The sequence below is a fragment of the Desmodus rotundus genome, chromosome 4 (assembly GCF_022682495.2).
Source record: "Desmodus rotundus isolate HL8 chromosome 4, HLdesRot8A.1, whole genome shotgun sequence".
Taxonomy (NCBI): Eukaryota; Metazoa; Chordata; class Mammalia; order Chiroptera; family Phyllostomidae; genus Desmodus; species Desmodus rotundus.
Window position 1 is genome coordinate 3194861 of NC_071390.1, and position 13108 is coordinate 3207968.

The following is a 13108-nucleotide window of genomic DNA, read 5'->3' on the forward strand; positions in this document are numbered from 1 at the left end:
CCTGAAGTTCTGTAAAGATGAAAAACCTTAATGTCTCCCCCACCCCCCCAACAGGTCTGCACATCTGGGGTGAAAGTGAGGCCAGTTTAGCCCTTGCTGAAGTGACGGATAAGGGGAGATAACTGGACTGGTGGCGGATGAGCAAAACGGCAGCCAGCCAGCCTGGGATTGGGAAGGGACCTGCCCGCCCACAGGTATTCACTGAGGCCTCCTGCAAGGAATGGGAGGTCCCGTTTCCAGAAAATAAACTGATAAAAGACCAGAGTTAAACCGAGGACAGAAAGCAGTTAGAAAAGATACAGCAGGTCCAGAGACATGAGCTAGGCTGAGAGATGCAGAGGAATGGGATGAGACGGGAATGTACATGTCACTGCAACCCACCCTGGAGGCCAAGAGCACAGAGACAAGGCTGTGTCGCCTGTACCCACAAACCAAATGGCACGGAGCTGACAGAAATGGGATGATGGGGAAGCCCGGGTCTGGAAGAAGGATGGCCACGTGGCATTCCACCCCGGAGGCGGAGAGGGGCCCGAGCAAACATAAGCAGAGGAATCCCAACAGAAAGGAAACTGACCTTCCCCAACTCACAGGGTCAGAGTAATGCCGCAGAGAACTTTCACCCACTTCAGTTCATCGCCTTTATTTTAAAAGCTTTGGTGTGTCCCACCCGCTTGTCTGCAAAGGCACAAGCAGATGACAGACAGACAAAGGGCCAGTGATCATTGCCCGAAGCCCTTGAGGAGCTGCCGCTGGGCCCGACACACCGGGGTTGTGTGGGCCTGTGACGTCACCTGCGTGCTGGTGTTCACCCACACCCCAGCGAGGTGCGCTGAGGGAAAAGTGCAGAACCAATGCACGGTTTCGGTTTTCTGGGGAGACTTCCCCTGAAATTGGGCCGATTCTACAGTCACCGCTGTGGAGACAGAGTGGAGAGAGGGGCTGAAATGCTGGGACTCGCAGCAGCCCTGTGACTTATGGACAAACCCACGACCCTGTGGACGGGAGACAATGAAGCATTTTCGCGGAAGACGGTCCTCAGATACTTTAAAGCTCCAGTGAAACAGGAAAGGAAAGGGACAGGCCAGAAACCAGACTCTCCTTCCAGGCTCCATTCCAACCGCCCTTGACCTGATTTTGACCCAAAGACCGCTTCAATGAATGACAGATGACATAACATTTCAAAGGCCTTCCATCTTCGTTTCCTGGGCTAGTAACACTTTTACTTACACACACACACACACACACACACACACACACACACACACACACACACACACACTTTTTCCCTCTTTTCCTGATTCTTTAATTTCGTAGCGCTTTTTCCTAAGGTTCTTCCTTGCAGCTTGATTTATATAAAATTCAAGAAGTCAGATGCCAGGAGAAAGCATTTGAAATCCCAATTCCCCACACTGGCGAGCTGGCAGCGAGACCGAACCACAATGTAGCGCCGGGGGCGGTGCAGACGGGCCACATGATACGGTGATGATGTAAGGGATTGGCCAGAATGTCGAAAGTCAATATGTATTTTGAATCAGCAAGCCCGTTTCTGAGGATGGAGACCGGGAAACTGTTAAAAGAAAGCCAAGCTGTACGCATGCATACGTTCACTGCACATTCACTCACAGCAGTGAGAATCGGCAAACAGTCTAAATGCCCAACTGCCGGGACGAGTGAGAGGAGATTAGCCAAGGCGTTTCATGAATTGTTATGCCAGCATTAAGACCATGGTTAGTTACTACATTGTAATCAAGGAAACTGTCTTCGACATACTGTCAAACAAAAAGAACAAGACAATTTGGACAATGTTTACAACGTTGCAATTACATGTGCACAAAGGCAGATAGAGGGCCAGAGCGACAAACACAGCTGTTCTTTTACAATAGATTCTTTACTTGGACAAACAAACAAATATAAGGAAGTCTTCCTCACCCGGGGGAAGAGTGAGGAAGGGAGGGAGGGAGGGAGGGAGGAAGGAAGGGAGGGAAGGCGGGCTTTATCCTCCCCTGCTTATGGGTTTGATTTTATTCACTTCCCACAACATCCCTTTTGAGTGCATTCGATTTTTATACCCATTGCAGAGCTCTGAATCAGAGACTGAAAGACGTGTCAGTGACTTTCTCAAAACCCAGGGAGTCCCAGGCTAAGCCGGGAATCACTGCCTGACTTCTGTGTCTGAACTCAACTCCAGCTCATGGAGCGGAGGTTCTTCTAGCTTTACACCTTGGATTTTTGTTCTAGCAAAGAGTGAAATTGTCCTCCATGGCGACTGAGTGAATAGCTTCAAGCAGCAATGACGAGGGACCCATGAACAGCTACAGGGTATACAAAGCTCCCTCCAACCGGCAAGCACAAGGTGAAGAAGGAAAACCTGCCCTGAATATGAGGTCCCACGAAAGCCACGCTCCCCTAATTGATACAGTTTTGTTTTCCTTTCAATATAGACATTTTCTCAAAATTCCTCAAAAGTTTATGTAAAATAAACATTCACTTCCTTGAATCACGTCACGTTTAAACAGAGGCTGCTTCTGTTGCCGCGGTGCCCTGCCGTTTGGACCCTGGTCTTGGCTCCCGCAGTCGCCATGGCCAGACCCCTCGCCCACCGGGGAGAACGCCTTTGCACCTTCGAGCACGCGCGTGTGTGCACGCCCACCCCGTGAACACTGAACACCTTGCTGACTCCCAGGGGACCCAGGCAAGGGGTGTTGTTACTTGTGAAGCACAGATTACTCCGACTTGTCCTTCCTGTCTATTCGGTGAGTTCGAGTCCTTTACACACGCCTCCTCGGAGGAACTCTCACGGTTCCATCGCACAGGGGGACGGTCGAGGCGGACATCGAGGAGAACACAGCCAAGCTTGTAGACTTCACAACAACATAAGCTGGCAAGAAGCGGCCAGCCCGAGAGCACCCAGCACCCCTGGCTGAACTCTGCACGTGCACACACCGAGCAGGGCCAGAACGAGAGCTCACACCCAGGGTTCCGCGTGTGGGTAAGCCCAGGCAAAAACAAGTGAAAACAAACACTGAGAACAATTCTTCCCGAAGACGAGAGCACAAGAGGGCAGGCTCCCTCCAGACGGACGGGCCTGGGGCCCTTCTCTCGCGAGCTGCGGGGCGTTACTTTCTCCACGTCCAACACCGTGAGGCCAGAGCCACCCTGAGTCTTTTTCAAGGACTTCAGGCTTGTCGCCGCCCCCGCCCCCGTGCTTACCATCTGGAAGCTCCGGGTGGAGTGAAACTCGCACTGCATCATGTCGAAGAAGATGGGGATGGTGGCCTTGCGCAGCTCTGTCTCGGGAATCAGTGTCATTTCCAACATCGGGCCCACCATTTCTGGGATGAACTTTATCTTGTGCTGACCTTGAATAAAGAAACGCATTACTCAGAAATTGTTTAAAAAAGGATTCTAGAACAGGCTTCATGGGCAAAACAACACAGATCGCCGAGATGCAGAACGCTGGGGCGTGGGGCTACACATCCGTTTGTCCTCTGCGGGCATCTCGGACACGCCTGGCCTTTGGTCTAGGCCGAGGACGGTGTTCTCACGCGTGAGTGACGCTGTTACAACGTCCATCCGGCGTCGCGTCCGCAGTCATGACTTCTCGGGTGCAGACAGAAGGCCAACACCGTCTCCCAGTTTGGTCACACACACCGAGGCCAGGGAGGGGTGCCCCGCCTCGGACAGAGCGAGGCTGGGGCAGTGAAGAGAGTGGACAGAGCGAGGGAGTGAGGGCGATGGTCTCTTGGGTCCTCTCCAGCTCCAGCATCGTGTAAGGAGGAAATTTCCATTTTCTACAACATCCGGAATGACTCCAATCTCAGACAGCAAAGCACAGGCCTCAGAACGTGGAGTTGTGAAAACAGACACGATTCTGCCTTCTCTGGCTATTGCTGTTTGATTGGGAAATGCTTATTTAAATAACTACTTTATACATTGTAACTCACCTATCTTATCCAGATATGATTAAGGAATTCACAAAAAGGTTTCTCCAAAGTTGTTATTAAACAAATACTCTTGCCTTTATGAATAAGAATGATCATAACATTAGCTGACATTTACTAAGCTCTTCAGACAAGCCGGGCGGAGAATGTCTCATTGAATTCTCATGAAAACCTCGGGAGATGGTGGCCATGCCTCTTTTTCGACAGACCTGATGTCAATCAACTTTACTTTCTTTTTGGCAAAACGGAACAGCAGGCACAGAACTTCCCTACAGCGCCGCCGCCCATGTGCTCAGCCTCCTGTCCTCAACATCCCCCCGGAGCGTGGGTACCACTCCCAAGTCCCCCCCCCCCCCCCCCCCCCCCCCCCCCGCCTCAACCCGCCGGTGGAGGACACGGGCCATGGCCCACAGCCCAGGCCCGCGCACCACTTGGCGGTGATGGAGGAGCAGGTGGGGACGCTGTGGGCGTGATTCGTAAGTGTCAGCCCTGGCCCTCATCCGCTGCCCGCTTGTCACTGGTCTGCCAGGCAGGGCAGGCCTGCCCACCTCCCTGTAACGGAAACGGTGCCCACGGTCCACCAGCTCCCTTATCTGTCTGCTGTAAGAGGAAGCCAGGCGCGGGAGACAGGGACCTGCCATTTCGTCAAGCGTTGCTGGGGTGTCACAATACCCAACCGACCCCCCAGGAAGTGGAGACCGTCTTCTTGTAGGCGCCAAGCCTTTCTTTTTCCCTATTTCAGTTTTCTTTGTTGGGAACCTTGGTGACCCGTCTTCCCCAGCCCCGCCTTCCACTCAGATGCTGCGGACTCGCTCTCCACTGGACATCCTCCTGTGCAGAGACGGAGAGGCCAGGCTGGCGCTGTGGTCATCGCCCCCTCTGGTGAGCAGGGGGTGTGCTGCCGGTGTATGCACTCCCGCAGCAGCCCCGTACCCTTCGGTGAGATGCTCCTGAGCCCGAGCACTGGGAGTGACGTGGGCGGGCTGCCAGAGAACTCGGAATGAGCCCGAGGATGTCTGAGGAAAGGCGGAGGGAGGAAGCCACTGCCACCCTGCTTCACTGCCTGGAAAACCCATTTCTAAAAAAAGGGGAGTGGACTTTATCGAGGGCGATGTAATCCGCCTCAGAGGAGGGTCTTTGGAAGAAAGCTGTCTTCCAAATTCCCACCTGCTTGTCTTTTGTGTCAAATATCCTGATTTGTTTTCATTCCGTGCCATTATAACTTATATCATTTCCTTTCCGACATGTGCTAGAACAATGCGCAAGAATTAAATGCTTCAGTGAATTATTTGTGACTTTTCGTTATTAACACCAGCAATTTATCCAGTTAATCAACCTTAATAATATTTTTAGACAATCAGGAAGTAGAATGGGTAATCTAAAGAATTTAGTTTTCTTTATAACTCAGCTAATATAGAGTTCTGTGAGAACCGTTAAACAAATTTGGGCTTTTATAAATAACTATACTTAACAAAGTACATAATCCCCATATCAGCCTAAATTAACGTATATCTAACATTTGTACTGTGCGGACCCGTTCACAGGATGAAACTTTCCATAAGGAACCCAAATATAATTAAGATTTCATATTCAACTGTTACTAACTAATCACTATTTTGACTAAGGCCACACGGATGGGACTCCGGTCGCCCTGTCACAGCTGCAGAGCAGTCTCTTGAAAATGCTACCATCTCCGGCCTTGTCGGGGACACCCCTCGTGTACTACGCCTGGAAATGTCAGAGCCACTGTTTCAGGGCACAGTGGACGGTGACAGCAAGTGGCTCATCAGCCACCACCTGGGTGTCACAGAGAGAGCTCTCCCGGGCAGGCAGCTCCTGCAGCTCCCAGCGGGAGGGACTCAGAGGTGGCAACAAGTGGTGGTCGATGCAGGGAAGGAAAAATAAGTCACAGAGCCGGGCGCCTCGTCTTCGATGACAACCCTTGCTGGGAACGCAGGAGACACGGGCCGGGGGACACCCCTGGGGATTTAACCTTCCAGGAGACGGGGTCTTCAAGGTGGGCAAGGGCAGGGTGATGTCCCCCAGTGGTCTCATCTTTCTGGGTTTTTCTGGACCTTTGATCATGGACTTCACCTGGAGCACATGCGGCTCAAGTGTAACGGTGAATTCAGGTTTGGCATCCGTGAGGGTCCAGGTGCCGCTGGCAATGGGGACCTCAAGGAAAAAAGGTGCATTTGTTTTCTCGTCGAGAAAAAGGAGGAACAAGCTGATTATCAGATCACAATGAGGACGGACAGGTTCCATCACAGTGGTGGTCTCCTGGTTACCACCCCAAATTCTTCACCCTCTGCCTAGAGACCTGTCTCCTGGCACAGACCGTGTGCCGTGTGGCTGTGTGTGGCCTCCTGTGGGGATGGAGTGCACCCTCTCAGGGAAGCCAGCGTCACCCAACTTCTGGGGGCCAGGTGGGGGGGTGGTGGATTCCTGCTCACAGTTGTGAGTGTCCAGCCACCCCGAGGTTAAACCCAGTCTCAGTCCACAGCACGCAGAGCAAACGATGCCACTGCCGAGTCCAACTGGTTAGGCCTCATTGCACAGGGGTTTCATGGAGAGCCTGCAGTTTGCCCAGTCCCCAGCCACTCCCTGGAGGGAATCCTGCCTGCACCACGTCGCTGGCTGAGCTGGCCGACGAAGACTTGGCTGGGACCACATTTGTCCCGGCCTGACCATGGTCACCGTGCTGCGGCAGCGCGTACATCCAGGTGGCCGACGCCGCAGGGCAGCGCTGCCCCGGGGCTGCGTCTTGGAGCACGCTCCGATTAATGACAAGAGCAGGGTACAGAGGCACACTTATCCCCCACCCGCCCCCGCCCCTAGTTTTTGAGAGGCTGCTTCTGATTTTCCCTTTCCGGCTCTACATCTGACAGGTCTGGGAGCAAAGAAAATCACGCTGCCCTGTCCCGTGGGGCACCTGCATTGCAGTGAGCACACCAGGGCCGGCCCCTGGCTGTGGGCTGCAGCGGGGAGGCCGAGACAGCGCCCACACGCCACTGGACCGTCTCCAGGAAGACACGGTCTCGTGCAGCCCTCAGCACTAGGCCTGACTGCACCCAGGTGACAAACGGTAAGATGCTAAGTATATCTGACTTCTATTTTTATTTTCTTGGCAGAGCTGCTTAGCTCACCTTGCCAATGCCTTCCCAAAGCTGTGCCCATTAAAAAAAAAAGCCGTGTAGAAAACAGGATGTGCCCATTTGGGGGGACTGATGTGCTGTCAGAAGTTTCTAGGTGGTGGCCTCCGCAATGACAATCACGGGCAGGCATAACGTCTGAGATGCGCAGCGGCAGAGCCACTGCCGAGGTGACCCAAGCAGCTATTCTTAGCCACGCTGGGGGCTGCTGTGGGCAGATCCAAAAATAATTGAATTCTTTTACAAGCCAGAAGCCCGATCATGTTGCTCGATGGTTGCTATTCCCTGCTGTTACCAAGTCCCTGTCCTGATTCAGTGACCTCGGTCATGGCTACACTTGACATCTTGGCCACTTCTCAGGCCAGAGTCGATGGTCCCAGCTGCAAAGCTGCAAAACACAGAGCTTGTGCGTGAGCCACAGAACTCACATCAGCGACTGACAGCATGACACAGGGTGCCTGCTCCTTCCACTGCACCCTTGACACAGTGAATCGAAAGTCTCCCGTCACGTGACTCAGCCCATCTGAGGCACAATGACAGATGACATCCAGAGGACCAACCACTCCCAAAGGGCTCTGAAGATGCGGTTTACACCAGAGGGTGCATCTCCAGAAGGCCCAGCCTTCACGAGGCCAGGAGGCGGCACTGCCCTGCAGCTCAGATGGCCCTGGGCTCCTCTCCCCTTCCTTCCTTGCCATCACGGACTTGGAGGAGAGGAAATGGAAGCAGTTTCAAAGGGGGGGTGGGTTGAGCTCAGGGACTCCAGAGATGATCTTGAAAATGCTTAAAAGAAAAGAAAACTGAAAAGGCAGGAGGCCCCATCCATCAGGCCTGCAGGCCCAGCAGAGCTCTGCAGGCGCCCTCCAAGTCAGCAGCGACCCTTTGGTGGAGGGGCCACAGAGAGGAGGGGGCGGGTCTGGGGAGCCAGGATGGGCTGAGTTGGGTTGGCAGCTATTAATCAAGCGACAAGGACACATTTTAATAAGTTGATGGCCACTCTAAATATAGACGATCACGTCACCTGCAGCTAGAGATATTTTTACTTCTTTTCTGATGGGGATGTCTTCATTTCTTTGTCTTGCCTCATTTCTCTGGCTCAAACTTCTAGCACGACATTGAGTAAGGAGTGGTGAGAGTGGGCATCCTTGTCTTGTTCCCGATCTTAAAGGAAAAGCTTTTTGCTTTTCAACACTGAGTATGATATTCTTGTGAACTTGTCCTATGGCCTTTATTATGTTAAGGTAAAACCCTTCTATACCTACTTCGTTGAGAATTTTTGACCATGAAAGAAAGGGTGTTGAGTTTTGTCACATGCTTTTTCTGCTTCTATTGAAAGTCATGATGCTCTTCCTTCATTCAGTGAAGGCAGGGTATTACTTTTATTAATTTGAGGACGTTGAGACCCCATGCATCCCAGGGATAAATCCCGGCTGACCACACAGTGTGACCCTTTTCCTGGGCTGCTGAATTCAGTCCGCTGGTGTTTTGCTGAGGAACTTTGCATCTACGTGCATCAGAGACAGTGGCCTATAATTTTCTTCATTTTCTCATAGTGCTTTTGTCTGGCTTTGGTGTTAGGGGTGTGCCGGCCTCACAAAATGAGTTGGGGAGTGTCCTCAGCTCTTCGATTTCTCTGGGGGAGTTTGAGAAGGGCTGGGAGTTAATTAATTCTTCTTCAAACGTTGGGTCGAACTCAGCAGCGAAGCCATCATCAGGTCTTGGCTTCCTGCTGGGAAGTTTTTGAAAGCTGACTCAGCCTCCTCACTCACAGGTACGTCCGCGCAGTTTCTAACTCTGCCGACCCGGTCTGGCAGGTTGTGTGTTTCCAGGAGTTCATCCCTTTCCTCTCGGTTACCAAATTTGTTGACACGTGATTGTTTGCAGATGTTTCTTATCGGATACGTTTTTATTTTTATGGTATCAGTTGTAATCTCTCTTTTTTCATTTCTGACTTTATTTAAGTCTTCTCTCCCTCTTCTCTTAATAAATTAGCTGAAGGTCTGTCAATTTTATTTGTCTTTTCAAAAAAACCAACTCTTAGTTTTGTTGAATTTTTCTATATTTCTATTTTATTTGTGTCTGCTGTAATGTTTATTATTTCCTTCCTTCTGCTAACTTTAAGCTTAGTTTCTTCTTCTCAGTTGCTGGAAGTGTAAAGTTAGGTTGTTTTTTGAGATCTGTCTTCACTAGCAAAGGCAATGATACAGACGCAAAGGACTGGACACACATAAAACGGAAATGTTCCACCAGCAGCAGCAGAAGACACATTCTTTTTCCTCCAGCACCTGAGGAACATTCTCCAGAATAGGTCAAATATTAAGTTATAAAACAATTCTTCACCAATTTAAAGATTAAAACCATACCTAGTATCTTTCCTGACTATACTGAAATAAAACTAGACATCAGTAACAGATGAACACTTAGAAAATTCACAAAGAGTGGAAAATAAAAACATACCCTTGAACCACCAATGGGTCAAAGAAGGAACCACAAGGGAAATGAGAAAACGCTGGGAGACAGAGGAAAATGAGAACACAGCGCACCCGCGCTTACCCGATGCGGCCAAAGCGGTGCTAAGAGGGGAGCGGAAAGTGGGGATCGCCTACGTTAGTTTCCTACCTTACACGCACGTACCCCTGTTGCTGTGACTGCACAAGCACGTAGCTTGGCCACCACCTGGTGGCAGTGTACCTGAGCCCAGGCTCAGCTTTGAGCAGGTGAGCAGACCCTTTGGGAGGCAGAGTCTGTGAAAGCAATGGTGCACGTGGCAGTCGGGTGAGCCCCATGGCCCAACACACAGGCCACGAAGGGCACGTGAGTGATGCCCCACAACAAGGAGCTCCACGGCCGAGGTGTGCCCACCTGCCACCAGCTGGTGGCGCCCTGCTGCTTCCTCTACTTGCCCTACTTAAACAGGTTTTCCTCCTTTTGCTCGGTCTCCTTCCTCTTACTGAAAACAATTACGGCAAAGAATAGCAATTTTTCTCCAAAGTACAGAAGCAATTAAAATCATTGGGTGGCCCACACTGACACACAGGGTCATGTCATCACACGCCACAGGGCCCCGAAGTTCCCCACGACGGCCGGAGACGCGGCTACTCACCGAGGTTGTACCACATGTCTCTGATTTCGAAGCCGATCTGTCTCCTCATATCTCCGTACCTGACAACCAGGAACAGGAAAAACGCCGAGTCACTCTCACGGGCATCGGAAAACCCAACTAGGGTTAGCTTTCAGTGTGACTGCAGTCGTCCATCACGGTGACAAATACCACAGGGAAGGGAGGGGGGAGGAACCCTGGCGGGAAGCTCACTTACCCATCACTGATTACACAGTGTCGTCCCACTGCGGGGCGTGGGGCGTGGGGCGGAGGTGGAGAGTAATGAGAGAACGCAGCTTCCATCACTAATCACGAGCGGAAGGGAACCTGGCTGCTTGGCCTAAGGGGGAGCTCATCTTCCCTGCATGTTAGCGTCCACGCACCGCGGACACCTCCGACATCCTGCACCCTGCTCACAGGGAGCGGTGTCCCTGGCGGACCTCGTGCCCTGGAGCCTTCAGTCAGAACAGTAGAGGCCTCTTCCAAGTACTTCCTATTCTTCTTCATCATGCAGTGTGAGGAAGGGTGTACAACACAGAGACGCCAACACACATCCCCTCTACTTTGTTGTTTATTGGGGAAAACAAACGCTAGTTTTCCTCCCAGTGGGTCAGCAAATGAGGTGTGTGTTTTCAGAGTAAACAGAATTCGATGCTTCAGAAGATAAACCTTTATTAGTTTGTGAGCAATTTAACTTTTCCCTTTATTGCCTAAGGAAAAGCCTGATTATATTAAACATAATAACTTGTGAAATTATCGTACAGAATTACGGTCTTGCAGCTGCGTCGGGGAGTCTGCCCTGTTCCCCCTCTGGCTGGCTGATGTGACGAGGTCGTCCGAGGGCAGATGACTGACCCCATGGTGGCTCTGAAGGCAGATTCTGGCTGGTAGGTCAAAACCACAGCCTGCCGCTACCTCGCTGGAAAAGCCACAGCGCCCCAAACCCCCGTCTGCCCACTACGGCAGGAGGGGACTGACGGCTTGACCATTTCAACCAGGGACACGAAGCCCGCCTCCCCGGCAGCTCCCTCAAGGAAGTCAGCCTCGGTGGCCGCAGCTATCGTCCAGAAGGAGAACCCGAACGGGAGCCTCGGCCCCTCCCTAGAGGGACAGGCAGGTCTTCAGAGGAAGCATCTACTTGCAGCCGAGCCCGACAACCAGGGAGCATGGCTGCAGGTGAACTTGGCGAGGGAGAGAGGGGCGGCCTGTGCCGGGGACTGCACCCATTGCCTATGCCATGGTGGGTACAGGCTTGTCGCCAGCAGCAAAAGGGCTGACTCCGACTTTGTGGGCGATAGGAGGGCGCCCTTCGATGCTGGGGACACCCTGATCACCTAGGTGCGTGTGGCTTGAGCGGCGCTAAGTTATGTGTCCTTCTGAGGCCTGTGGAGCCATTTTTTTCCGAATCCCATTTTGCTCCTGAGCAAATGACATAGGGGCCCCGCCGTTGCTGTGACCCAGGACTGGCTGCGTGTCACCCGGGAGGCTGGTGGCCCCCGGCCTGTACCAGGGTAAGAGGAACAGAGAAGGTGAAACGTCGCTCACAGCCAGGCTGAGCTCTCCTCCTGAGGCTGCGGAGTGAGGTCCTCGCTCTCCCAGGGAGGGGTCACTTCTCAGGGAAGGGCACCTGGCGAGGCAGGACGGCGGCATCGGAGGTGGGAGGAGGTGGTGGAGGTGCAGCCCGAGGGTAAAACACCCCCAGCCCCTGCCACCACGTGTTCAGAGGAGGCCAGAGGCCCTGAGGGGTCCCGTCAGGGGGCCAACCTGTCCCTGATGGACCAGCGCAAGCTTTAAATGTTCTGCTCACAGCCAAGCAACTCCCGGGACAGTGGTTCCACAAGGAACAGCAGCTGATGCCAGGCTGAGCCTCCTCTGTGTCTGCGCCTTGCTGGCCCTGACTCGACCCCTTTCAGTCTGACGATGACTCTCCGTTCAGAGGGAACCCCCCACTCAGGAAGACACGGAGGGGGAGCCCCTGCCACAGCGGGTTAATGGCTGTGGTTTGCGTCATGCAGAAGCCACCTGGGGGGCGTCTCCGCGGATGGGACGGGGGTGGGGTATCATGATGGGTCCATCCGTGACATTCTTCAGTGAGCATCACTGAATCGTAGGTGGAAAGTGAGGTCCCTCCCGGTGCTTGGGACGACTTCTGGCCTCCGTGACCCCGAGGCAGTAAACTTCTGCTGCTCTAAGCCCCTCGGTTTGTATGGGTCGTCACAGATGGCAGATGACGCTAGGAACCAGCACAGGGGCCCGCGAACGCGCTGTCCTGGCCTGGTAAAGGGCTGACACGCCCAGTTTGAAAAATGCCATCATCTCAGGAGAGAAGCAGGCCCAGGACCAGGACTGGAGGGGCGACAGCACCGAAGGGCAGTAGTGAGACCCAGCCAGGAGAACAGAGGGAGGAAATGCTCAAGTGTGGCTCTGGGGGCAGAGCAGAGGTGGGGTTCTGGGGCGCATGGCCGGGCAGGGGTGGGAGGAGGGATGGGACATGGGCACAGGCCTGGAGGCAGAAGACTGTGGGGGGAGGCGGGACCCCAGATGGGAACGATCTGAAAAAACCTCAGACACAGGGCATGGTGGGCCCCCCACCGTGCGGAGTCACGTCACGCCTGTGTAGCCCTGCATCACTGACACATCGCGCGAACTTTTCCAGCAGGAACTCGGCTCAGGGCCACTGCGGAGTCCGTCTCCCTGGGTCCCCGTCCCCTTCTGTACACGGGAACATGCCAGAGGCTCAAATCATGGCCTCTTCTCTCCCTGAGCAGAGTCTGGGCTTGTCCGCAGTCACGTGATGCATCGTCCCAGGTGAGGACACGTGACGTCTTGCGTCCCAGACTCACCACGCTGGCTGCTCATCAAAGCCAAGCCCTTTGCACCTGGCTCCGCCTGCCTGCGCTCTGACAGTGTCTGCG

The 13108-nt window shown here is 53.2% G+C and overlaps 1 protein-coding gene across 3 annotated transcripts in view; it reads right to left on the reverse strand.

Annotated features, from left to right (window-relative positions):
• Positions 1-13108, reverse strand: part of DOCK1 (dedicator of cytokinesis 1) — a 374752-nt gene that overhangs the window by 54914 nt on the left and 306730 nt on the right. For 2 of the 3 annotated variants that reach the window (XM_053922126.2, XM_053922125.2), the window contains exons 32-33: positions 10197-10255; positions 3211-3359 (exon numbers count right to left, since the gene is read on the reverse strand). In XM_053922126.2, the coding sequence (XP_053778101.1) occupies positions 3211-3359; positions 10197-10255 (208 nt within the window). Of the gene's footprint in view, positions 1-1240; positions 1568-3210; positions 3360-10196; positions 10256-13108 lie in introns of those variants that run through there. The other variant, XM_053922127.2, reaches the window with a different exon arrangement.